Source organism: Schistocerca cancellata, chromosome 8 (genome assembly GCF_023864275.1).
Source record: "Schistocerca cancellata isolate TAMUIC-IGC-003103 chromosome 8, iqSchCanc2.1, whole genome shotgun sequence".
Classification (NCBI taxonomy): Eukaryota; Metazoa; Arthropoda; class Insecta; order Orthoptera; family Acrididae; genus Schistocerca; species Schistocerca cancellata.
In genome coordinates, this window is record NC_064633.1 from 207212113 (window position 1) to 207236479 (window position 24367).

General features: G+C 39.9%; 1 protein-coding gene across 4 annotated transcripts in view; it reads right to left on the reverse strand.

Moving 5' to 3' along the window:
- Positions 1–24367, reverse strand: part of LOC126095224 (mediator of RNA polymerase II transcription subunit 25) — a 165562-nt gene that overhangs the window by 119653 nt on the left and 21542 nt on the right. For all 4 annotated transcript variants that reach the window (XM_049909965.1, XM_049909967.1, XM_049909964.1 and 1 more), the window contains exons 5-7: positions 16456–16681; positions 14372–14517; positions 4056–4317 (exon numbers count right to left, since the gene is read on the reverse strand). In XM_049909965.1, coding sequence (XP_049765922.1) covers positions 4056–4317; positions 14372–14517; positions 16456–16681 — 634 coding nt within the window. The remainder of the gene's footprint in view (positions 1–4055; positions 4318–14371; positions 14518–16455; positions 16682–24367) is intronic.

Consider the following 24367-nt stretch of genomic DNA (forward strand, 5'->3'; position numbering starts at 1 on the left):
TACTGCAGAGCCAGTGTCCACTTGCATGCGAATGTCTTTATCCAGAACACGAACAGTAACAAACAACTTATTTGTTTGAGAAAGCACACAGTTAACATCCATGTCCGATGCCTCGTCATCGGCGACAGGAACGTGAGGGGACTGACACACAGAAGCAATGTGGCCTTTTTTCCTACATGAATTACACGTGGCCCAACGTTTTGGGCACGCGGCCCTGTCATGCTGGACGAAACAACGTGGACAAGAAGGAAGGGCGGAACGAACCTGTTTCTGTGGTTGCTGTTTTCGCTGCGAGCGTTGCGGCCCAACGCGACGTTGTTTACGTGAGTGAACCGCCGCCACATCATCGTCCTCCTGGGAAACAGGCAAATTGTCCGTGTCGAAAGTTGATTGTACAGCGCCCACATCACACCACGCGTCGATTTGCGCGCCAGCAGCGTGAGACACTTCAAAGGATTGAGCGATGCTTAGAACTTCCGACAACGACGGGTTTGGCAGTTGTAGGGCACGTTGCCGAACTTCTTTATCAGGAGCAAGCCGTAGAATAGCATCCCTAACCATTGAATCAGCATAAGACTCATGATGAGTGTCCGTGACAAACTGACATTTCCTACTCAGACCGTGTAGTTCCGCCGCCCAAGCCCGGTAAGATTGATGGGGCTGTTTACGACACCGGTAGAACGCCACGCGGGCGGCAACGACGTGGGTGTTTTTTCGGTAATAGTTAGACAATAAGTCACACATTTCTTGGAAGGACAGAGAGGCAGGTTCCCGCAGAGGGGCTAACTGAGATAGCAGCTAATAGATCCGTGGGGAAATCCAAGATAGAAATAACGACTTACACATCGGGGCGTCGACAACGCCGAAAGCCAAGAAGTGTTGCCGCAAACGCTTCTCATAATCCTCCCAGTCCTCAGCGGCCTCGTCGTAAGGCGGGAACGGAGGCGGAGAAGAGGACGACAGACGATGAGTAAGTGACGTCGACAACGCCTGAATAGCAGCCGTCAGCTGTGTTTGTTGTTCAATGAGCGCTTGCATAAGCTGTTCCATGTCTGCCCAGACACGAACGCGCAATACTCCAACGCTGGAAAAAAAATATCCGACCTCGTCGCCAAAAAGTGTTATAACCCTTAATGCACTAATAAACTGCGTGGATACACAAACGGAGAAACAATAGTGGGTTTCGTGCTACCAACTCCGTAGCTGTCACTCAACTGCCATGCTGTGACATGCGGCCGGCGTCGTTCATAGCTAGGTGACGCTCCCGCGCTCAGCCGAGCTGCGGAGCGGCTCTATCGCCGTGTTTGCGTACTGACGTAGCGGCACTTTTAAATCTCGTGGCACTGTCACAACAGTGTGAGACTCCTTTTAGTCGCCTCTTACGACAGGCAGGAATACCTTGGGTCTATTCTTATCCCTGGACCCGCAGAGGGGTCTCTTGGATCATTTGATGGTACTGGAAAAAATGATATTCTCAACCAAATCTGGAAAGAGCATATCAAATTCCGTGTGGTTGCATTTGTTTCATCGACAGTACTGGGAACTGTGCCTCCTAAGGCAAAAAAGGCCAACCTTTTTTCTCTCTGTATTCACATAAATACAGTAACGGAAAAGCTTTGGTGGAATATAAATAACTTAAGGAGTAAAGATAATAACTCACCAAATAGCTGAGGCACTCAAGTCATTAATAGGCACATAAACATGACTGAGAATCTGGGATGAGATTTTTACTTTGCAGCGGAGTGTGAGCTGATATGAAACTTCCTGGCAGATTAAAACTGTGTGCTGGACCGACAATCCAATTCGAGACCTACGCCATTTGTGCGCAAGTACTCTACTAACTGAGCTACCCAACCACAACTCCCAACCTGTCCTCACTGATTTACTTCCATCAGTACATCTCCTACCTTATCAACTCCACAGAAGTTCTCCAGCAAAATTTACAGGACTAGTGCTCCTGGAAGAAAGAATATTACCGATACATGGATTTCTCCCATGAGTGCTAGTCCTGCAAGTTTGGCAGAAGGACTTCTGTGACGTTTGGAATGTAGGAGATGAGTTACTGGTGGAAGTAAAGTTGTGAGGATGGGTCGTAAATCGTGCTTGGGCAGTTCAGTTGATAGGACACTTGCCTGAGAAAGGCAAAGGTCCCAAGTTCGGATCTTGATCCAGCACACAGTTTTAATCTGCCAGGAAGTTTCAAGACTGATTATGTTGCTATCTTTGACACATATCCTTTTTCAGAGCTAGAGGCTACATTGAAATGCATATAAATTTGTAGTACAGCTACATTGTTCTGGCTGACTACACTGCACCAGCAGTACAACTTGACTGGGTTGAGGGACTGTGTTGGGTGGACTGGCCACGGGCAGAAAATAGGTGGGCAGCAAGAGAGAGGGTTGGGGAAGGGTGCCACATGGCTGGGAGGGGGAGGCACAGACATCCTGGATAGAATGTGACACAAGTGAGCTCATTCTGGCTGTAAACAGTGAAAGTTGTTGGCAGCACAAAATAACATGGAGGAGTGGATTGGAAGGAGGAGATCACAAGGAGAAAGAGAGAGCTTTTGTAGATGAGGGTCAGTGCAGGATGAGTGAAGGGTATTTCAGAGAAGCTAGAGTCGGGGGGGGGGGGGGGGGGGGGGGGAGGGGGGGGGTGTTAAGATTTAAACGATACGAGTCACCAAGCAGCCATTACATGCTCTGCTCAGTGTGGTTAACTCTGCTCTTCCTCAGTTTGGTGGTAGTCATTCATTTGGGTTGAAAACTGGTTGGTATAACATGCCCACACAAAATGCTGCACAGAAATTACAGCAGAGCTGGTATAAATGACTGCCTTCACAAGAGGCCCCTACTCTAACAGGGTACAATAAGCTTGTGACGGGACACAGTTGGTTCATTTTATCAACCAAAAGCTAGAAACATTCTCAGTCTTTTCTATTTGTCTATTAACAACTTAACACTTCAACTATTCAATGAAATGTTATTTTTAATGTCATAAATTACCTGTATTCATATAACATTATTACAATTTGTGCAAATGTGTACGCAACTGAAATCTGTCTTTGGCCTTACACAAGCTGTTCGGAAATATCCCTTAGAGACTTCTATGACCTATAGAGGGAAGTGAATAAATAATATTTTGAATAGAAATCCATGTCTGGAAACACACTGTTTCTGTTCTATGATGCTTTCAATTCAGATGTTTAACTCATCCACTTCTGCTAGAGGGATTGAACTAGTTGTGATGGAGTACACCTATTGGATAACAATTCGAAGTGAAACTTAACGATGAATCCATTTATCATTTACGCACATTTGTTTGCATTAACACATTATGTGTTTACATTATTCCAAAACAATACCATATGTACAGAACAGTTATAATGTATTACAACAGCTGGTCAATGTGGCTCCCACAAAAGTTGTTACAGACATTGTACCTATGAAGCACGTTCTGGTACACACTCTCTATTCCATCTGGTGTCTCTTCAATTTCTAGTGCAGCAGTTGTGGATGCATTGCACATCTGAATTGAAACCATCGTAGAATGAAAACAGTACATTTCCAGACATGGGCTCCTATTCATAATGTCTCTACAAGTCCTAGAAATTTGTAATGGGAATTCTTAAACACTAATACTATTGTGAGAGAAACAAAAATTCATTTGTATTATAAGATATCAAACAATTTGCATCGTTTGCAGGTATTTCCAAATAAGGGTCATTTTAAAAAAAATATCTAAATAAAACAGACTTCAGTCACTATAGGAAGGAGGAAGGAAGATTAAGTATTTAGAGCTGGAACACAAGCTAAGGTTGAGAAAAGAAATCAGCCAAGGCCTTATCAAAGGAGCAATCACAAATGGCTGAAGAGGAATTTTGCACCACCCAATCCAATGTGTTACCAGTGCACCAAATCACATCATACAAGTACATACAAGTAACTGGAGAACAGATGAATTTATCAGACATTATTTAAATATGTTGTCATTTTATTTGAGCAGTGATCATACAATGGTCCAGCTCAATACTTAAGCAGAGAACCAGTACCAACCTGAGATGTGGGGGCCTGGGTTCCACCCCTGAACACTGCGCTGCTGGCGGCAGCAGCTGCCGCAGCAGCAACAGCAGCTGCTGCAGCCTGTGGTGCAGACCCAGCAGTGGCCACCCCAATGGGGCTGCCAATGCTGGGCAGTGGGCTCGACAAAGATGGCACAGGGCCGAGGGCTCCTGCAGGCATGGGGCACTGTGCAGGGTGTCCCGGCAGCAAGCTCACTCCTGCTGCCACAGTCGGGCTAACAGGACGTTCTTTCAAACTGCAAACAATAGCACATCAAAGTATACACAAAGGAGCTTTCCTAAATAATAATAATTTAAATTATTTTCATTTTAGTAAGGACCAGAGCTTAACATGCAGACTATCAGTCTGTTAAGAAAGAAAACAAGTGGTTATGGTTACATCAGGGTGTCTACGTGGACAAGGAAAAAAAATTCCCAGATTTCCCAGTTAAAAATGCACTTTCTCCCGGGTGAAAATACACTTTTTCCGTGTTAAGTGACCGTACACTATTCCTTGGCACTGTAAAACTCATCAATCCTTTGAATGTTTATGGTTTTATATACAGACGTAGAATTTCCCGCCACTTTAGAAAACGAAATTCAGGGAAAAAAAACACGTCCTGAAACACCTTAGATGTGCAGCAATATGTATGCTGCATATTTTCGTATTACGAAGGCATAAATTCGAATTCCACCAAATACCGCATGTTACTTTCCGAAGCATTGAAATCGAGATTGCGATGCACTTTTGTAAGCCACTCATAACTCATGTCACGTGATCTCGCCAGCTGATGACAGCATAGGACACGTGATGTAGTCAGCCAATGGCAAGATCACTCTTAAGTAGTGTGAAAACACAAATAAGAAAAGTTAATGGTTTAAATTAATATACATAGCATTCACATATAATATTGGTCTCGAAGATTAATAAGCTGCAAGAGAAGCTGAGCTTCCACATATAATGTTGATCTTCTCTGCGCGTGATACACTTTAAGATACATCACACAAATGTGCCAGTAAAATTTTTAATAATGACGTAAATATCTGATCTTCTGGGCTCGAAATTCTTCTAAATGGCCGTCCTCAAAGAGCTGATTTTTAAATGAGAGTCCAACGCTTTGTTATTTAAGAAATTCATCGTACATTCTCGCACATCTTGCATAAAAGGAAATTTGCTTTTAATGTATGTAACACTTTTCAAACAACCATTCGCCATATCTTCCTGCTACCTGTTAGAAATAGGTTCCTTTCAGCAGTTGTAAGAGAGCACCAGATAACAGGCGTCACCGTGCGATGACGCAGGAAGGCCATATGTTCGTACATATAAAACATTAAAAGATCTTACATTGTGTCATAAAAGAAACAAGACATCAGAGGATACTTCAAGAGCATCAGAATTTCGTGAACCATACTAAAATGCATAATTTGGCTTAAAGTGCACATTCATATGTCCAGATTTGGTTGTAAATTTTCTTGGAGTACCAAAATTGTACTATCTCATGTTTGTGGTTCTTTATTATGGCATAATGTCATACATGCACTTGAAATCAGCGAACAGTTGAACCCAACCAACAATGTGAAATTAAACAGTTCGTTTCAAATAAACTGACTGCCTCAGCAGAAAAGATTAATAAAAGCCAAATCCCTTTGGCAAACTGACAAAGATAACTTCATTGTTCTGCAAGGCGATTAATGCTTGACTGTCAGAAAGGTGGAAATAAAATCTTAAACTAATAACATATTTTAGCCTTCCGTAATTATACAAACATATTTTAATTCATTTGATATCTCCCGGTCACAAAAATCCATTTTATCATTTAACGTGAGAGCAATAAACGAAGAGGAAACAACTAAATCACTGAAAGTAAACACAGGTCCTGTGGAGATGACCCACCTCCCCACCACAACTCTCTGGCTGCTCTGTGCATCAGGCCCAGAGTTACTATATTTCTGAACCAGGGCAATATTAGGTAGTGGCGCCCAGCCACACTTCTGTTACCAGAAGCGGGAGAAGGTACTACTGATATGCAACTCAACTACGCATGCACAAGAGCACGCCCGCAACTGCTCAAAGGAATCTAATTTAAACACTTGTCACGTCACACTCAACAGAGGCAATTTGTTGTTATGAAGCACTGCACAGTCTTCCAAAAGCCTTTGACACATTTTGCTGTTGGCAGACACTTGTATGAGCACTGTATTTTGTTGTTGTATACGGCGCATTTACTTTGAAACTTAAGTTCTTTTTCCATTCATGTTTCGTTGCTGCAGTGTTATTCTGCAGTAGCAGGGTACAGTAATATCCTTTGTTAGAGTATTGGTTCTTACCACTGAAAACCACAAAAATTTAACTGAAAACTAAAACAATGAAAAATTCCCGGAATTGTGAACAATTCCCGGGTTTTTCCCGGTTTTCTCCCGGATGAAAAAATTCCCGGGTTTTTCCCGGATCTCCCAGTTGTCCTGGGTCGTATACACCCTGTACATGCTGCAAACAGTACCAGCTAAAAACGTGGAAAATTGCACACCAACTTATCACAATGCACTTACTTGCTGACACCACACCATATAATGAACCAATAAAAAAGTATATGAAACAGAAACAGCTTTCACAAAGTCCACGTAAACAGATGTGTAGGTGTATCAAGACTTTATGTTAACATTTTTTCACTAAGTAATGAAACTAAGTAAGCATGCATAAGACTGTGAATGAGCTTCTTCAATTCATCTTTCAGTTACAATTCCACAAAAACCCAGAGAAACTGAGATGGCCATTCACATAATTTTCTCTCTCTCTCTCTCTCTCTCTCTCTCTCTGTATGAATGTGTGTGAAGATTTGTATATGACTGGGACATACTTATTTTAAAGAAGGTGAAATAACTGTCACACCACCATAGATAATGTATAATTTTCTGAGAACAAATTGCTGCCACAGAAGCTTTTAAATTCAAATTTTCCAGTTTTTTGGGTCAATAAGTAATAGTACATCTTGAAACCAAATTCACAGGTGTAAACTTCTGTAAAGTAATTTTTGCAAGTTCTTTTGTATTATTTTTCCTTCAGCTTTAACCATTTCTATTGAAACACTGTTGTCTTCTGAAGCCTTTCCTTCCTTCATAACCCAAACAGCTGTACATATTTCTGAAGAATGTCACTGTTTCTACTCCTTTGCACTTTAAAATAATAATCTTATTTTATTAAATACTACTAGCTACTTTTGAGCTTTGCTCGTTCTCAAAATTTGTCTACAAACATAATAACACATGGAACTAAATAGAAGTTAATATATAAAAGGCTCTAAAAGTGCAATGGATGTGGTGTTTTCTAAGAAACAGTATTATTACTGACAAAATATGTGGACACATCATGCTCCTAAGTTGTATTAAACACAAGTGTACAGTGAAACATTGCATCCATTGAAGTTTTAGAGCCTATTTTGACTTCCACTTAAATCCAGTGTACTGTTATGTTAGTAGAAGCACCTGAGAATGATCAAAACATGAAACAAGCTAGTAGTTCTTAATAAACTACTATTTAAAAAAAAAACAGCCAAATAGAAATGTCATTATTCAGATTTATCAAGCCTTTGGTGCCCACCTAAGGAGTAGTCAATTTATAGATGTGATCTGACATACTATGAGAATGTCCTTACTTTCAATATTAACTATTTGCATTTATGATTAATCTCTTGAACTGTACAAACATTTAAAGGAATCTACCTTTGTATAATTTTGTTTCTTCATATATATTTATACACCAAAAGGCACTTTACACGGTGTGGTGGAGGGTAGTTTGTATAATGTCACTTCCCCCTTTTCATATTTTGATTGTGAATGATTTACAGGAAGAACGACTGCTGGTACACCTCTATGTGGGCTCGATTTTCTCAAATTTTAATCTTCATGGTATACACAGGATGAAGCAATATCAATATGTTGGTGGATTCCACTAGGAATGCACGTCCTCATAACAGTAAACCACACTGTGATGCAGAACACCTCTCCTGCAGCGTCTGCCACTGGAATTGCCTGAGAATCTCCAAAATGCTTTTACATTTACTGACTGATTCTGCGGCATAATGTGCTGCAATTATTTGGACCTTCCTATTTCCTTTATCAGTTCTATCTAGTATGGATCCTAGACTAGACTGAGGAGCAATATTCAAGTATTGGTCAAATGAGAGTTTTGGAAGCTACCTCCTTTGTTGATGGACTACATTTCCTGGGAATTCCTCCAATGAATCTCAGAATGGCATCTGTCTTAATCACAATTACTTTTATGTGGTTGTTCCACTTCAAATCACTCTGTATGATTATTCCTAGGTATTTAAGGAAGTAGCTACTTCCAGTGATTCTTCTGTTATCATGTAATCACACAATACTGGGTCTTTCAGTCTTTGTATAAGCAATATTTTACATTTATTTATGATTAGTGTCAATTGCGAGAGCCTGCACTAAGTGTCATGCCTCTACAGGTCTTACTTCATTTCACTAGAGCTTTTCATGGTCACGCAACAACACAACACAAAATCCAGTCATACAGTTGTGTATGATATTCTGTACACTTGCATTTTGTACATTAGGCAACAATGCAAAACTGTATCAAATGCCTTCAGGAAGTCAATGAACATAGAACCTACCTGGGTGCTTGTATTTACTGCTTTTTGGGTCTCTCGGATGAACAGAGTGAGCTGAGGAGACGAGGTACTGGCAGAATTGAAGCTGTGAGGACTGGCCATGAGTCATGCTTGGGCAGCTCAGACGGTAGAGCATTTGCCCGCGAAAGGCAAAGGTCCCGAGTTCGAGTATCGGTCTGGCACACAGTTTTAATCTGCCAGAAAGTTTCATATCAGCACACACTCTGCTGCAGAGTGAAAATCTCATTCTGGAAACATCCCCCAGGCTATGGCTAAGCCATGTCTCCGCAATATCCTTTCTTCCAGGAGTGCTAGTTCTGCAAGGTTTGCAGAAGAGCTTCTGTGAAGTTTGGGAAGTAGGAGACAAGGTACTGGCAGAATTGAAGCTGTGAGAATGGGGTGTGAGTCGTGCTTGGGTAGTTCAGATGGTAGAGCATTTGCCTGCGAAAGGCACACAGTTTTAATCTGCCGGAAAGTTTCATATAATATCAGTCTCCTGTTATTGTTACTTGTTGCATTTGTGGTATTGCAGTGTTCTGCCTGCTTTTTATCATCCAAATTTCCTGCTGTTTTCTTAAGAATATTTGTCTATACTTGCATAATCCCTGATTGCTATGATGCTGAACTTGGTGCTCAATTTAATATGGTATACATCCTTGCTCTTAAATAAATTCTTACTGCCAGATGAGAATTTTCTGTCTAGCTCTTTAACTATTTTACTCTGTAAAGAAGTGGTGTGTGAACATGCAGAAAATTTCTAACAGAGAATTACCAACATGCAAGCCACTAAAAATGTGTCAAACCAAAAGACATACACCAAGATGGAAGCCACATACATTATTATTAATAACTATTTTGTGTTCTTTATGCCCTTACACACTTTTTAATTATTAGATGTAAAGTGAGGTGACTAAAGTCATGGGATACCTCCTAACTTCATGTTGGACCACCTTTTGCCTGTTGTAGTGCAAAAACTCGATGTGACATGGGTTGAACAACTTGCTAGAAACCCCTGCACAAATATTGAATGATGCTGCTCTAGAGCTGACCATAACTGAAAAAGTGTTTCTGGTGCAGTGATTTGTGCACAAACTGACCGCTCAATTATTTCCTGTAAATGTTCAATGGGATTTATGTTGGGTGACCTGGATGGCCACACTATTTGTTCAAATTGTCCAGAATGTTCTTCAAACCAACTGCAAATTATTGTGGACCAGTGACATAAGACATTATCATTTACAGAAAACCAATTGTCATTTGAGAATGTGAACAGTTACAAATGGTCTCCAAGCAGCCAAGCATAACCATTTTGAGTCAATGATTGGTTCAGTTGGATCAGAAGACCTAGTCAATCCTGTGTAAACAAACCCCACACCATTATGGAGGCATCAGCAGTTTGAACAGTGCCTTGTTAACAACTTGGGTTCATGGCTTTGTGCAGTCTGCACCACACTCAAACCATACCATCAGCTCTTACCAATTGAAGTTGGTCCTCTTCTGACCAAGCCATGGTTTCCCAGTCATCTAGGGTCCAATCAATATGGTCATAAGCCCAGGAGAGTTGATGCAGGAATGTTGTGCTGACAGCAAAGGCACCTGCATCGGTCACCTGCTACCATAGCCCATTAAAGCCAAATTTCGCCACACTGTCCTAACGGACATGTCATACACCCCACATTGATTTCTGTGGTTATTTCATACAGCGCTGCTTGTCTGTTAGCACTGACAACTCTATGCAAATGCCACTGCTCTAGGTCGTTAAGTGGAGGCCATCAGCACCTATGTTGTCTGTAGTCAGAGGTAATGTCTGAAATTTGGTATTTTTGGCACATTCTTGACATTGCATCACAGAATAATAAATTCCTTAATGATTTCCAAAGTAGAATGTCCCAAGCATATAGTTCCAACTACCATTCCGTGTTTGAAGTCTGTTAACTTCTGCCGTGTGGCCATAATCACATCGGAAATCCCTTTTCACATAAATCACCTGAGTACAAATGATAGCTCTGCCAGAATGCACTGTCCTTTTATACCCTGTGTACATGATACTACCACCATCTGTATACATGCATATCACTATACCACAACTTTTGCCACATCAGTATACAGGGTGGTCCATTGATAGTGACTGGGCCAAATATCTCAAGAAATAAGCATCAAACGAAAAAACTACAAAGAATGAAACTCGTCTAGCTGGAAGGAGGAAACCAGATGGCTGCCATAGGTCAAACGGATATCAACTGCATTTTTTAAAAATAGGAACCACCATTTTTTATTACATATTCATGTAGTACATAAAGAAATATGAATGTATTAGTTGGACCACTTTTTTCGCTTTGTGATAGATGGCGCTGTAATCGTCACAAACGTATAAGTACGTGGTATCAAGTATCATTCCACCAGTGCAGACAGTATTTGCTTCATGATACATTACCCATGTTAAAATGGACCGTTTACCAATTGTGGAAAAGATCGATACAGTGTTGATGTATAGCTATTGTAACCAAAATAACCCAACGGGCATGTGCTATGTATGCTGCTCAGTATCCTGGACGACATCATCCAAGTGTCCAGACCGTTCGCCAGATAGTTACGTTATTTAAGGAAACAGGAAGTGTTCAGCCACATGTGATATATCAACCACAACCTGCAACAAATGATGATGCTCAACTAGGTATTTTAGCTGTTGTCACGGCTAATCTGCACATCAGTGGCAGACAAATTGCGCGAGAATTGGGAATCTCAAAAATGTTGGTGTTGAGAATGCTAAATCAACATCAATTGCACCCATACCATATTTCTATGCACCAGGAATTACATGGTGGTGACTTTGAACGTCATGTACAGTTCTCCCACTGGGCACAAGAGAAATTATGGGATGATGACAGATTTATGCACGCATTCTATTTAGCGACGAAGCGTCATTCACCAATAGCTGTAACGTAAACCGGCATAATATGCACTATTGGGCAACGGAAAATCCACAATGGTTGCAACAAGTGGAGCATCAGCAACCTTGGCGGGTTAATGTAGGGTGCGGCTTTATGGGAGGAAGGATAATTGGCTCCCATTTTATCGATGGCAATATAAATCGTAATGTTCTACCGATGTTCCTGCAAGATGTTTCACTGCATGACAGAATGGCAATGTACTTCCAATATGATGGGTGTCCGGCACATAGCTCACATGCGGTTGAAGCGGTATTGAATAGCATATTTCATGACAGGTGGATTGGTCGTCGAAGCACCATACCATGGCCCGCACGTTCACCAGATCTGACGTCCCCAGATTTCTTTCTGTGGGGAAGGTTGAAGGATATTTGCTATCGTGATCCACCGACAATGCCTGACAACATGCGTCAGCGCATTGTCAATACATGTGCGAACATTACGGAAGGCGAACTACTCGCCGTTCAGAGGAATGTCGTTACACGTATTGCCAAATGCATTGAGGTTGGCGGACATCATTTAGAGCATTTATTGCATTAATGTGGTATTCACAGGTAATCACGCTGTAACAGCATGCATTCTCAGAAATTATAAGTTCACAAAGGTACATGTATAACATTGGAACAACCGAAATAAAATGTTCAAACGTACCTACCTGCTACCAACTGTTCGTCTAAAATTGTGAGCCATATGTTTGTGACAATTACAGCGTCATCTATCACAAAGCAAAAAAAGTGGTCCAACTAAAATATTCATGAAACTTCCTGGCAGATTACAACTGCGTGCCGGACCGATACTCGAACTCAAAGGTCCCGAGTTTGAGTCTCGGTCCGGCACACAGTTTTAATCTGCCAGGAAGTTTCATATCAGCGCACGCTCCGCTGCAGAGCAAAAATTTCATTCTTAAAACATTCATATTTCTTTACGTACTACACTAATATGTAATAAAAAATGGGAGTTCCTATTTAAAAAAACGCAGTTGATACCCGTTTGACCTATGTCAGCGCCATCTAGTGGGCCAACCATAGTGCCATCTGGTTTCCCCCTTCAAGCTAGACAAGTTTCGTTCTTTGTAGTTTTTTTGTTTGACACTTATTTTGTGAGATATTTGGCCCGGTCACGATCAATGAACCACCCTGTATATCCTACTTTATAAGGTGTTGGTCCCAGGGCAGTGTCATCAAACACTAATAACAATAATAATGAAAAAAAAGTAGTAACTTAAACAGGGTGAAGTGTAAATGCTTTCTATTTTTACAGTAGCTTTCATCATCCTCTATTTCTGAACTTATGTAACAGTTCAACCGTTGTCACAATAAGAACACGTGAATGAATAGCACAATATGTATAACCAGTGAGCGGCAACAGAAATAATTTGTAATTATGACAGTTCTGTTGAAATATCAGATTGTGGACCATCATAATAATCTCAATGTCACAACTGTGTAACATCCCTCCACAACAAAAATCTGAAGGTAATCCATTTGTCTTTAAGGAATTTATGCTGAAACATCAGTGAGTAAAGAGCAATAATATTATATGTTGCTACTATAATGTAAGAGTTATACTAGTTAATCTGTAACAAACTAAAAACATATTATTTCATACAAGTGATCAGAAAGAGTAATACTTATGTGTGTATGTGAGGAGTGTGGGGCGGGAGGGGGGGGGGGCGGTTGGGGAGGGCAGAGGTCACATTTGACGAATGTATACAGTTTAATTGGCAAATGATACATTTTAGTTAGCCAGTAACAACACTCACAAATCTCAGTTGTTGAGACAAATAACAATTGTAATTAAACAATGGAAACTCCACGTGATTATTGTAATTCCATTACATCAGAAGTAAGTTCTCATCTACAAGGGCGTGCTGAAAATAATGCCTCCAAATGTTTTATGTGAAAGCTCTTAAAGGTTTTTAAATAAAACAAACATTATTAACATTCTACATCTTTATTCTTCATGTCTGCATATTTCTCGGCATAGTCCTCTGGAGATGAACACATTTCTCCCAACAAGAGATCACTTTGTTGACAGTTCAGTGAACAATGTTTAACTTTGTTGACGTAGCCACAATCTCATCTCTACTGGCACCACTCCATCACTATCAAAGTGAAGTTCTCAAAGGTATTCTTTACATTCTCAAAACCAATGAAAACTAGATGGGGCCAATTCAGAACTGTATGGAGGATGATCAATGACAGTGCACCCAAGGCATCAGATTGTTGCAGATGTTGCAATGCTCATGTGTAATGTGGAACAATCATGCTGAAGGAGAAAGTGCTCTGTGTGTTGATGACATCCTCGAATTTGCAAATTGATTACAGCATACTGCTTCTCATGCACTGACATAGTTGAGGTTGTACACCATCATGTTGCACACTACAATTTGGAGCCCTCTAGCAGCAGGGGCTGCAAATATATAGACATGAAGAATAAAGATGTGGAATGCTAACGGAATTTGTTTGATTTAAACGCTTTAAGAGTTTTCACATAAAAATTTTGGTGGTATTACTTTTCAGCGTGCGCCTGTAAGTTTTTAAATTCCTTGCCCCGAAGAATGAGAGCTGGAAGCCTATCACTCATCACTAACTGCCATTTCACCACTCAGCAACTTGCCTGGTGGAGAGTGTCAGACACTCCTCACAAATACTGTTCATATTCCCAGCCACAACATTCAATTATTGTAATGATCAAACCATAATTTTACTGAAGTGTAAACCCACCTGTAACCTTTGAGAAGAACCAAATGACGTGGATCTTTAGCATAGTTCTTGGTTTGAGATGCAGGAAGATCACCTCCAGCTTTCTCATACAGTTTGAAAAGTGCGGGTATTTTTCTTGGAGATAATACTGATAAATGAATTCCTCTCTGAAAAAAGACGAAAAATTTGAATGTAACCATGTTGTTGTGTGGGTAAAGCACAATGTAAAATCTTAATTTATAAAAAGAACTGATTTTCATCTTAAATATGTGTTCAAGAGAAGAAAGATAACAAACATTTTCTGAAGCAATTACAAAATAAGCAAGACCTATCTGACAAAATTTTAGTTTTATCTGTCACTGGTATATGTACAGAAATATACGTTTCATACACATCTGTCAACCCATCATGTATACCCACAGGCAGCATAGCTCAAGCAGAGCACATGCATAGGGGTCCAAAGAAATGTGAACTCCATAAAAAAAAACTCTCATGGCAGTTTTCATTTCTCATAGTTCCCCATCCCCTCCCCAAAATGCTTCACAAGCCATTTCCAAATTCCTGCTGTAGCAAGAAGGAAGGAAGTAAGTAAGGAAGATCAATGGTTAACATTCCATCAATAGCAAGGTTTTTAAAGGTGGAATACATGTTTGGATCAGGGAAGGAAATCAGCTGTGACCTTTTGAATAAATCGTTCTGATATTTGCCTTAAGTGATCACAGAAAACCTAAATCTGGCTGTCTCAATGAGGAATTTCACTGCTGTCCTCCTCAATAAGAGTCCACTGGTTTACCAATGCACCACCGAGCTTTGTAGCCCTTTAACTACTGATGCTCATAAGAAGTAATCAAGAACGGTATACATCTTCATGTTTTCGCGGCGTAAAGACTGTTCCATAAAATTTCGGGCATGCAGCAGCATAAATTCAGCTTCTTCTTCTAATATTTTGGCTGAATATTGCCCAGATGGCTGGACAGTATTCAGCCAAAATATTAGAAGAAGAAGCTGAATTTATGCGGCTGCAGGCCTGAAATTTTATGGAAGAAGGGTATAGTTTGTCATCTAACATGGCAATCAATTTTTGTGTCAGGACTAAAATTTTCTAAAGGTGCTCCAAAAAAAGTGTACTAACCTTATTGCTGGCACCCAATTACTCAGAAAAGCTTTTCAATGCTGTTACAACTTGTGCAATATCTATATCAGACTCTATACTCCTCTTCAAGCAATTTATATGGCCTATGATTCACAACTTCCCCCCAGTGAATTACTTTGGATTCTCCTCCTGCTATACACTTTACCATTACCCATTACCACTGGTTAGACACGTTCTGTCATAGGGTGGTCTATCATCTGTAAGACATACCACATCACGTTCCACCTGAAGGGCAACCATTGTTCAGCTGTTTATCATAACATGTTGTGAAATGTGCACTAACACATCAACGAAGATGATATGACACAGTCAGCCTATTCTGAAAATACATAACAGCTGCAAGTGATCTGGATCCTATCTCCAACAGCCATAGCTGAGAACATTCTAAGTGGAAACTTACTCTACAGCATCCTATTACCCCTTTGGACTAAAGACTTACAGTATAAACTTCTCTGCCATCCATTACTGTTGCTGCAAAATTTTCTACTTCATTATTGGTCTGTTTCAAGGTTTCTGTTTTCAGTCTATCCTCCTCATATTTTTTTAATAGGCCTCCGCCAAAAATAGACCAACACACACACACACACACACACACACACACACACACGACCACAGGCTCTGGCTGCTCATATTTTGCTGACTACTGTCTCTGGTAGTTTTAACTTATTAAGTTTCCAAATATCATCTTTTTCGTATTACATGTGTTCACACAGTCTTGTCCCAGTGCGTTTCCCTTGACACAATATCCTGGTTACCTAGTTACATGTATTTTCCCATACATTTCAATCTCTACTGTTCAGTAAATGAACCTTTAGGTCCAAAAGCTAGGTTTTACATCTCTAAATTGCAGTTTCAGTTTGGAGTTAATCATTTTTAGAGACAGAACTCAGTTATAACATTAATTTGTCTCAACTGGTGTAAATGCCAAAATGAAATCATACAGAACAGTTACCTTGCTGAGAACTGAAGCAAGCTGCTCAACATTATGTCCAACAAAAGCAGGTGACTCTGTAACTGCCATTAAATATGGAGGTGAATTACATAGTAGTATGCAATGTCTCTGAAGCAAAGGAAGCACACTCGCTTCTCTGCGTTGCTGCATGTCTTCAAAACACTGGAGTGCAGATGCCAAGCCTTCAGCCACATTTCCATTTGATTCACCCCTGCCTCCGACAGATCTGTAATTAGCATTAGAACATATGTATGACTATTCAGATGCCAAGTCTTGAAACATATCATAAAGTACACAAAAATGCAAAGTACACAAGTAAAACACAGAGGCTACTGCTAGTTGAAACAGATGTTGGAAGTCAGTAAGGGAAACTAAAGAAGAGCTGACATACACTAAAAATGAGACCACAGGCATTGTATCCTAACATATTAGAAATTTAAAAATCATGTCTATCAGTTGCATGAGAAAAATACATATCAACAAACAGTAAAACATACAGGGAAGATGCAAAGATGGAGGAAAAGTAGAAACTGCTCCAATCCTGTACTAGGGAAGATAAAAGCTGTATGTATGGACTAGTGTATGTATGTATGGACTAGAAAAATTTACCTTCATTCTTGGCCGAAAGTCTGGATGTACAGTTCAGTGGATTGACAATAATATACTTTGCATGATCAATCCATAAAATTGTGGAACTTCAGTGGTAATCAAATTTTGTATGCTGTTAATATTTGGACTGTCAATTGCCCAGGTAGAAATACTGGCACTGAAGTGTTCCCATCCACTTTATATACCAGTAAAGCAAGCCAACTGCCTATGAGTTTATTCCAAATCATAGTGGAAAAATACCACATGGGTGACAGAGATACATGCTACCGCACACCCTCAGTGGAGGATGTCTTTGCTGAGATTATATGGGCTTCCTAGGATCTACATGAAGAATGTACCCCTATGGCCCACAGCAGCAAGTAAGACTGGATCTCCTATATATTACGTGGCCAAGCATTTAGTATTGTTCTTGAGACCTCTTGTAGAGAAATGTCTCCGCCACAGCTGGAATTCAGTACATTTTATCAGAAGCTCAGATTTGCTGTTTTTTAAATTATATGTCATTACCAAGAATGTGTCATTATTTACTACTGTTCTACTTACAGAATTGTTATCCTTGATTACAAAACATTTTAATGCATAGATTGTAACCTTGTTTGACTCTTCAAACTTTTCCAGTGGATATGTTGTAAATAGTCTTCATGGGTTTGCCACCGGATCGCGTTGTGCAAATTCCACAATATCTCCTCGGAGCAACTGTCCAACATCTTCACGTGGTTCAACCTTGTTGGTGGTCACTGGTGACTGAGGTCAGTCGTACCCAGCCACCAGCAAGGTTGAACCACCTGAAGATGTCAGACAGCTGCTCTGAGGAAATATTGTGGAATTTGCATAATGTGATCCGGCAGCAAATCCGTGCCTCTCCTATTGGCAAAACTTACCCACCATGAAGTAATCCACCACTGTCAGAAGGGCAGCACGTACACTGAAGGTTATTTCGACTGATTTTCCCTGTGCGAGTGACTGTTGCAAGATGCTGCATGGCAGGAGGGATTTAATACAGCAGTAATTCAAAGGTTGCAAATTGTTTTACATTACTAATAAAGCTATGTAACACTGTAATTACTAATAAAGCTATGTAACATGCAAAGGCACCGCATGGGGAAAAAAAACCCAGAAAAGTGCAAGTAGACTCACACTCTGAGGATTCCATACAAACTTAATTATAGTATGTATACACATAGCTCACCTATGGGTCTTGCCAAGTGAGTTTGCGAGTATCAAAATATGTGACATAAATGGCCATACTTTTGATTGCATTGACTTATACGTTCAATTTTTTATACACCAACAATAAAACATAGATCTTAGTATTTGACATTAATTTCAATTTGATACCTCTACCCATTCCTGACAAAAATGAATGTTAACAGAAGGACATAGAGTCAGACAGCAAAGTGATTGTATAAGGAGTCTGTTTTTACAGATTGAGATAGGAAACCCTAAAACTGTGATGAGAAAGCATGTTTAAAGGACCACTCTATAGATGGAATAGTGGCTTAGTTAGAGATGACGTAGAGGTACATTTTAAAAATTAATAACTTCAAAATGCCTTAAGTGATCGAAACAAAGTGTCCACTGACAGCACTTGAACAGCAATATCGAAAGTAAACAATCAATTTTTGAAAATATAATATAACTGGATAGATAAAAAGCCTACTTACCAACCAGCGGCAGGAGAACACATATATAAAGGTGTTTAAATCTGCAAGGTTTCGGAGATAGTGGCTCCTTCTTCTGGCAGAAAGGTTGAAGGGGAAGGAGAAGTGTTAAAGGAAAAGGACTGGTGAGGTTTAGGAAATGAGGAGATTCGGAAAAGTCACCCAGAACCCCAGGTCGGGGGAGACTTACCAGACAGGATAAGAAGGAAAGAGTCTTTCTTTTTTTCTTTCTTTCTCATTCCATTCAGTTAGTCTCCTCTGATCCAGGGTTCTGGGTAACTTTTCCAAACTCTCCCCATTTCCTAAAACTCACCAGTCCTTGCCTTCACACCTCTTCCTTCTCCTTCGACACTTCTATCAGAAGAAGGAGCCACCATCTCTGAAGGCTTGAAAATTTAAATACCTTTATATTTTCATTCTCCTGCAACTGCTTGATGAGTACATTTTTTCGTCAATCCAGTTACATTACAGGCAATGGCCTTGCCGCAGTTGGTACACCGGTTCCCAGGAGATCACTAAAGTTAGGCGCTGTCGGGCATGGCCGGCACATGGATGGGTGACCATCCAGGCCGCCATGTGCTGTTGCCATTTTTCAGGGAGCAATCAGCCTCATGATGCCAATTGAGGAGCTACTCAACCTAATAGTAGTGGCTCCGGTCACAGAAAACCATCATAACGACCGGGAGAGAGGTGTGGTAGTCCTCACTACCATAAATATTGTACATCAGATGGTACTCTCATTTCATCAACTTTACCTTTTGCTAGGGTATTTAATTCATGAGTTGTTTGTGCCTCATCATGTTGAAGTGGCCAAAATTAGCTTTCTACGGCATGAACTGTTTATAGCTAAAATTAATTCTCCATTTTTTATTTGTCGAAAAGGTAATGCAGCCCCTGAGAGATATTATGCAAGATTTGCCTGTCAAAAGGCATCCAACTGGTATATTTCAACATGCCACAGGTATCAGCAAGTGAGTGCTAGTTATTTCAAACATTTGTCTGTAAATGAATTTTTTTTAAGTTTCACAATGACTAATGAAGGCTATTTAAGTCATAATGACCATGGGCAGTAGGTTGAAGAAGTTTGTCAAGCCAAGTGTTTGAAATTTTTTGCATGAGAAGTCTATGAACTTGTAAAATTTCTGTACGAATTCATGCACTTAGAAAAGTTTTCCACAGTCAATTTGGTGGACTTCAATTCTGAACAGCTGTGTGGTGTTCAGGACTCAGTGCAGTCTTGGTCAAGCTCACTGTTAAGACTGTTGCACTCACAGTACTTAACCAAGATTTTTATTTATTTCGTTTACTTTTATAAATACTAATTTTTATTTACTAGACAGTACTCTTTGTTCAGAGCATTTTATTTCACTATATAAATCCTGCCTGCAGTTTAGTCAGTTATCTGGAACTTACCAGCACAGTAATGAAGCAATGTGAGGATGTGTGGCCACCTTTTATATGCAGCCACTGAACTTTAAAAATTGGTCTGACTCTTAACTAAGCTATTGTGTGCACACAGAGTGAGTACAGAGAGAGGGTGAGTTCACACACTCTCAGCACTCTCCCCATTGAGACTGGCATTTTCACTGAGAACATAATCACTCAATCCACCATATCTGTTCTCAATATATTTGTGTCCGACTGTACTATGGGAATCATTTTAGTGGAGATTTTATTTTCTTTTTCATCCCTTCATCTTCACAATCCTGTGAAAGACTGTGAGGGACTGGATGGTGCCCTCAGGCAGACAATATAATCTATGGATGATTACAACAATGTGATGGTTTTAAGTAGAGTAAAATTTTACAAAAATGAATGTATCCACTTTCTGAACTGCAAAAAAATCTTCCCTTACAAATACTATGACTATGGTAGTATACCATGCAAATACAAGGGGCAGTCAATAATAGTGCAAAACTTCTTTTTCTGGAAGCAGGTTGGTTTTATTCAGTATTCCTACCCACCCATATTATTCCCCACTCTATTCTATACAATCTGCATTTAATTTTATTGCCTTATGCCACCTTACTGAGGGGGGCTGTACACCTGCATGGTGTCTCTCTACTGGTTGACATCATAGCCAATGTCTTGCTGCATCAATAACCTCCCCATCACCCTGTATAGCTTGCCACAGAGTGCATCCTTCATAAAGACAAACAGATGGAAGTCAGAAGGTGTGAGATCCGGACTGTAGGGTGGATGAGGAAGAACAGTCCTCTTGGGTGTGCAGACTTGTGTAAGGCCCTGCATTGTCTTGGAGAAGGAAGAGTTTGTTTACATTTTTGTGGCGATGAACACACTGAAGTCGTTTCTTCAATTTCACAGCTGTGTCCGGCCAACCAGCATGTGGGAGATCAGACTGGTTTGTGCAATTTTTTTTTGCAATGATGACATACACCTCGCCCAATGACTTGTCAAGCTTTTGTTCGCTGACAGGTCTCCGTAGACATTCTGCAAGTGCCTATGAATATCTACCAAGCTCTGGTTTTCCACCAAATTAAAGTCAATGACATCTCTCTGCTTGGAACGTACCTCCCTTACAAACGTCGTTCTGAAGGCTACACATAGCGCTGCTACTGATCGTAACTTTATGAAACTACAGGGACTGAAGCAAGAATATTCTGTGTTTCCCCAACAAATAGCATATTTTTTCAACTGAAATTGGTCAGAAATAAAAATGGTTGCATTACTTATTGATTGGCTCTTGTATATTAACAGTTTTTGATTATGTCCAATAATGTCAATGTCTGGGAGGGTGTGAGGGCTGTCCCTTCCAGATGAGCAGCAGGGTAGAACTGATACCCATCAATCCCAACACTGCTGAACTCTATATCCTGTCTCACATTAACAATTATGATGGACAAGTGAGCTATAAACAAATAATAGGTATCATTCTAAAATTATTTCTAATTAAAAATTAAAAATGTGAATGATTAGTTCCACGCCACCATGCACATTCAAGCACATTACCTCATAATTAAATAAAATTAAGATGGTCTTCACGTAAAATAGTACTTCATGAAAGGAATATTAGCTCTATAAAAGGACTAAAACTTTTGCCTTGTGCGTGTGGCTATCGACCGGTACTTAAACAAAAGAAAAGACATAACTGACTGTGGGAGGTGGGGGCAGGGTTGGGAGGGGGGGGGGGGGTCACTTCATGTTACTGAATTCTTATCACAAGCGAGGTTGTCTACTGCATATGCAGTCTTGTAAATCCAAATTCCAATGTGGTCCAGTACTAAACAGAATGACTCCTCTTTACCCTATTTCTATAAGGAACACAGAGTATTATGGACAAAATTATTTGCTTGGTACTTCTCTGCATGATTTTCAGGGCACTGTGAGTTGTATCGGGTGAGGAAAGCCTTCATTCGGGTACATCTCATCTGCTTGAGAGTCATCAGGACTGCATCCGACTCAACATCGAATTCTGCTGGTAGGCAAATTCTTATGACATTGTCTAAGGAAACAATGGAACAGATAACAAAGTCATCTTGCTTGGAGTAAGCTCTGTAAACAATTTTGTCATTACAGTGCTTGTTTAAAATGCAAATGAATGCATACAGATACATAAAATCTGCAGTATTCAACTTTGTGTATACATATACAGTACTTTCAAGTTTATCCTTGGTCATTTTATCGGACAAGGTGGCTGCTTGCTCCAACATTGTAGGAGAAAATCAGTATCTGCTACAAGCTGCCTCATCTGGATCCCTAGAGGCTTTGTGGTTCAAGTGTGGTTCAACAATGGTTGCCATGCTGGCAGGTAAGCAATGACAGTGGATGCTGAAGACTCTTTGGCTGACTTAACTTTAAAGGCATGTTGTATGGTCAAGAAATGTCCCGAAGAGGAAGTGGTGGTTCACTAACTTCAACACAGAGGCTAGGGATAGAATTTGTAGTGTAAGCCCCTGCTGTAATTCTCCTGACAGCACTGTGTACTGTATCCGGCATTTTTCCATATGAAGTTCAGTCTGAACAATAAAAACAGTACACTCATAGTTCAGGTGGTACCAAAAATAAAATTGTTGTAGACTGAATCTGTCGGCATGTAATGGATCTGGGAGATGTGTTATTTTCTACCGGATTTGTTGATACCAAATCTAATGAGAGAGGTTGTAAATGTTTTCTTATATTTTTGTCAGAATATTTTTTGTGAATTGTAATTTGCCTTATTTTATGCTAATTTCTTATATGTTCGAGAGTGACAGCATATTGCTTAATATTAGTAGATGTGACGAAGAACATCAAAGAGACTGGTTACAAGTGGAAGCTTGTGTTTTGTGTGAAATGTCTCTAATGCTGGAGTCGTATTTGACAGTAGTCAGTCGGCAGTGAACTCTCGGAGTGTGACGGTGGAACAATGTTCAGGTCCCCGTTATGATAATTTGCAAGTGACCAGCAAAAAGGAATTATTCTACTACTTTTTTTACATACACATCAAGAAGGAAGCACATTCGGAGAAATGGTATTTGAAGCACCAAAAATGAGGCAAATGCATTGAACCAGGACATTTCTGCAGCCGACGAAACAGCATTATGGAATCATACTTTCACTAGACGACTGAAGCCAACACAAAAAAGTCAAATATCATCTTATAAACATTTCACGGAAAAGTGAGTACTGTCACGAAATATGCTAAATTCAAGTATATAAAAATAGTGAGCATATTTCAGGCACCACAAATCTTTCCACTGAGGCAGTTCAAAATGCCTTAAGTTTTATATACTTTACTGTAGGGTCTCACAAGTGTGGCAGTCATGTGAACCTTTGATCACATGTGAAAGCCAGGATATGACTGATTGATTGTCATCAAAACATAGTTCTGGTTCATTAAAAAATAAGAAAATACAATGTTCAATTAAAGACTTTCTATATTGCAAAACCCAATCCATAACTAATGGTCATTTATAAGACTATCTTTCACCGATATTAATAAAACTTATTTTCCTTTACTTTATTTCAAAGCTGGGAACTGTGAATTGCAGTGACTCTCCAAACTCCTTGTTTTGTTACTGTAACTTTCCTCTCTAACCAAGTACACTACGTTCATAAACACTAATTTATGATCACTGTCTTTAATATTTGTACTTTTCAAACTAAATACAGCTTTTTTATTTATGCACAACCTACTTTCATATTCTCTTTACTTGCACATCCTCTGGCAACTCGTAACACTTTCGACACAAATTCACTAATTACTTTCCTCCTTCCCCCCCTCCCCCCCCCCCCCCCCCCCCCATGCAAAATACCAAATGAACCTCAAAAACAAGAATTCATTTTTAATAAATCTCCCTTCCCAGTGGTTTATTGATTCTTTAAGATTACAGTCAACAGTATGCAGCTAACAATGGGTGATTATTATCCCAGAAAAAACTACACAGAAATCTTATCAAATTCAATTTAAAAAAAAAATAAAGGAAACTAAATCACTAAGTCACCACTGCCATTTTATGCTTTAACCTTAATTAGTGATGTCATAGAACTACACCTCTTCAGCAGTTTACTGTGCCAATGGGGATGGCACCGACTTATCGAGTGACACATGGTTCATAAACCAATCAGTCCATTGTTTCAGTCATGACTATCGTATCAAGTGAGCCGCATACATACTTTAAGTTAATCCTGAACAATGTCAA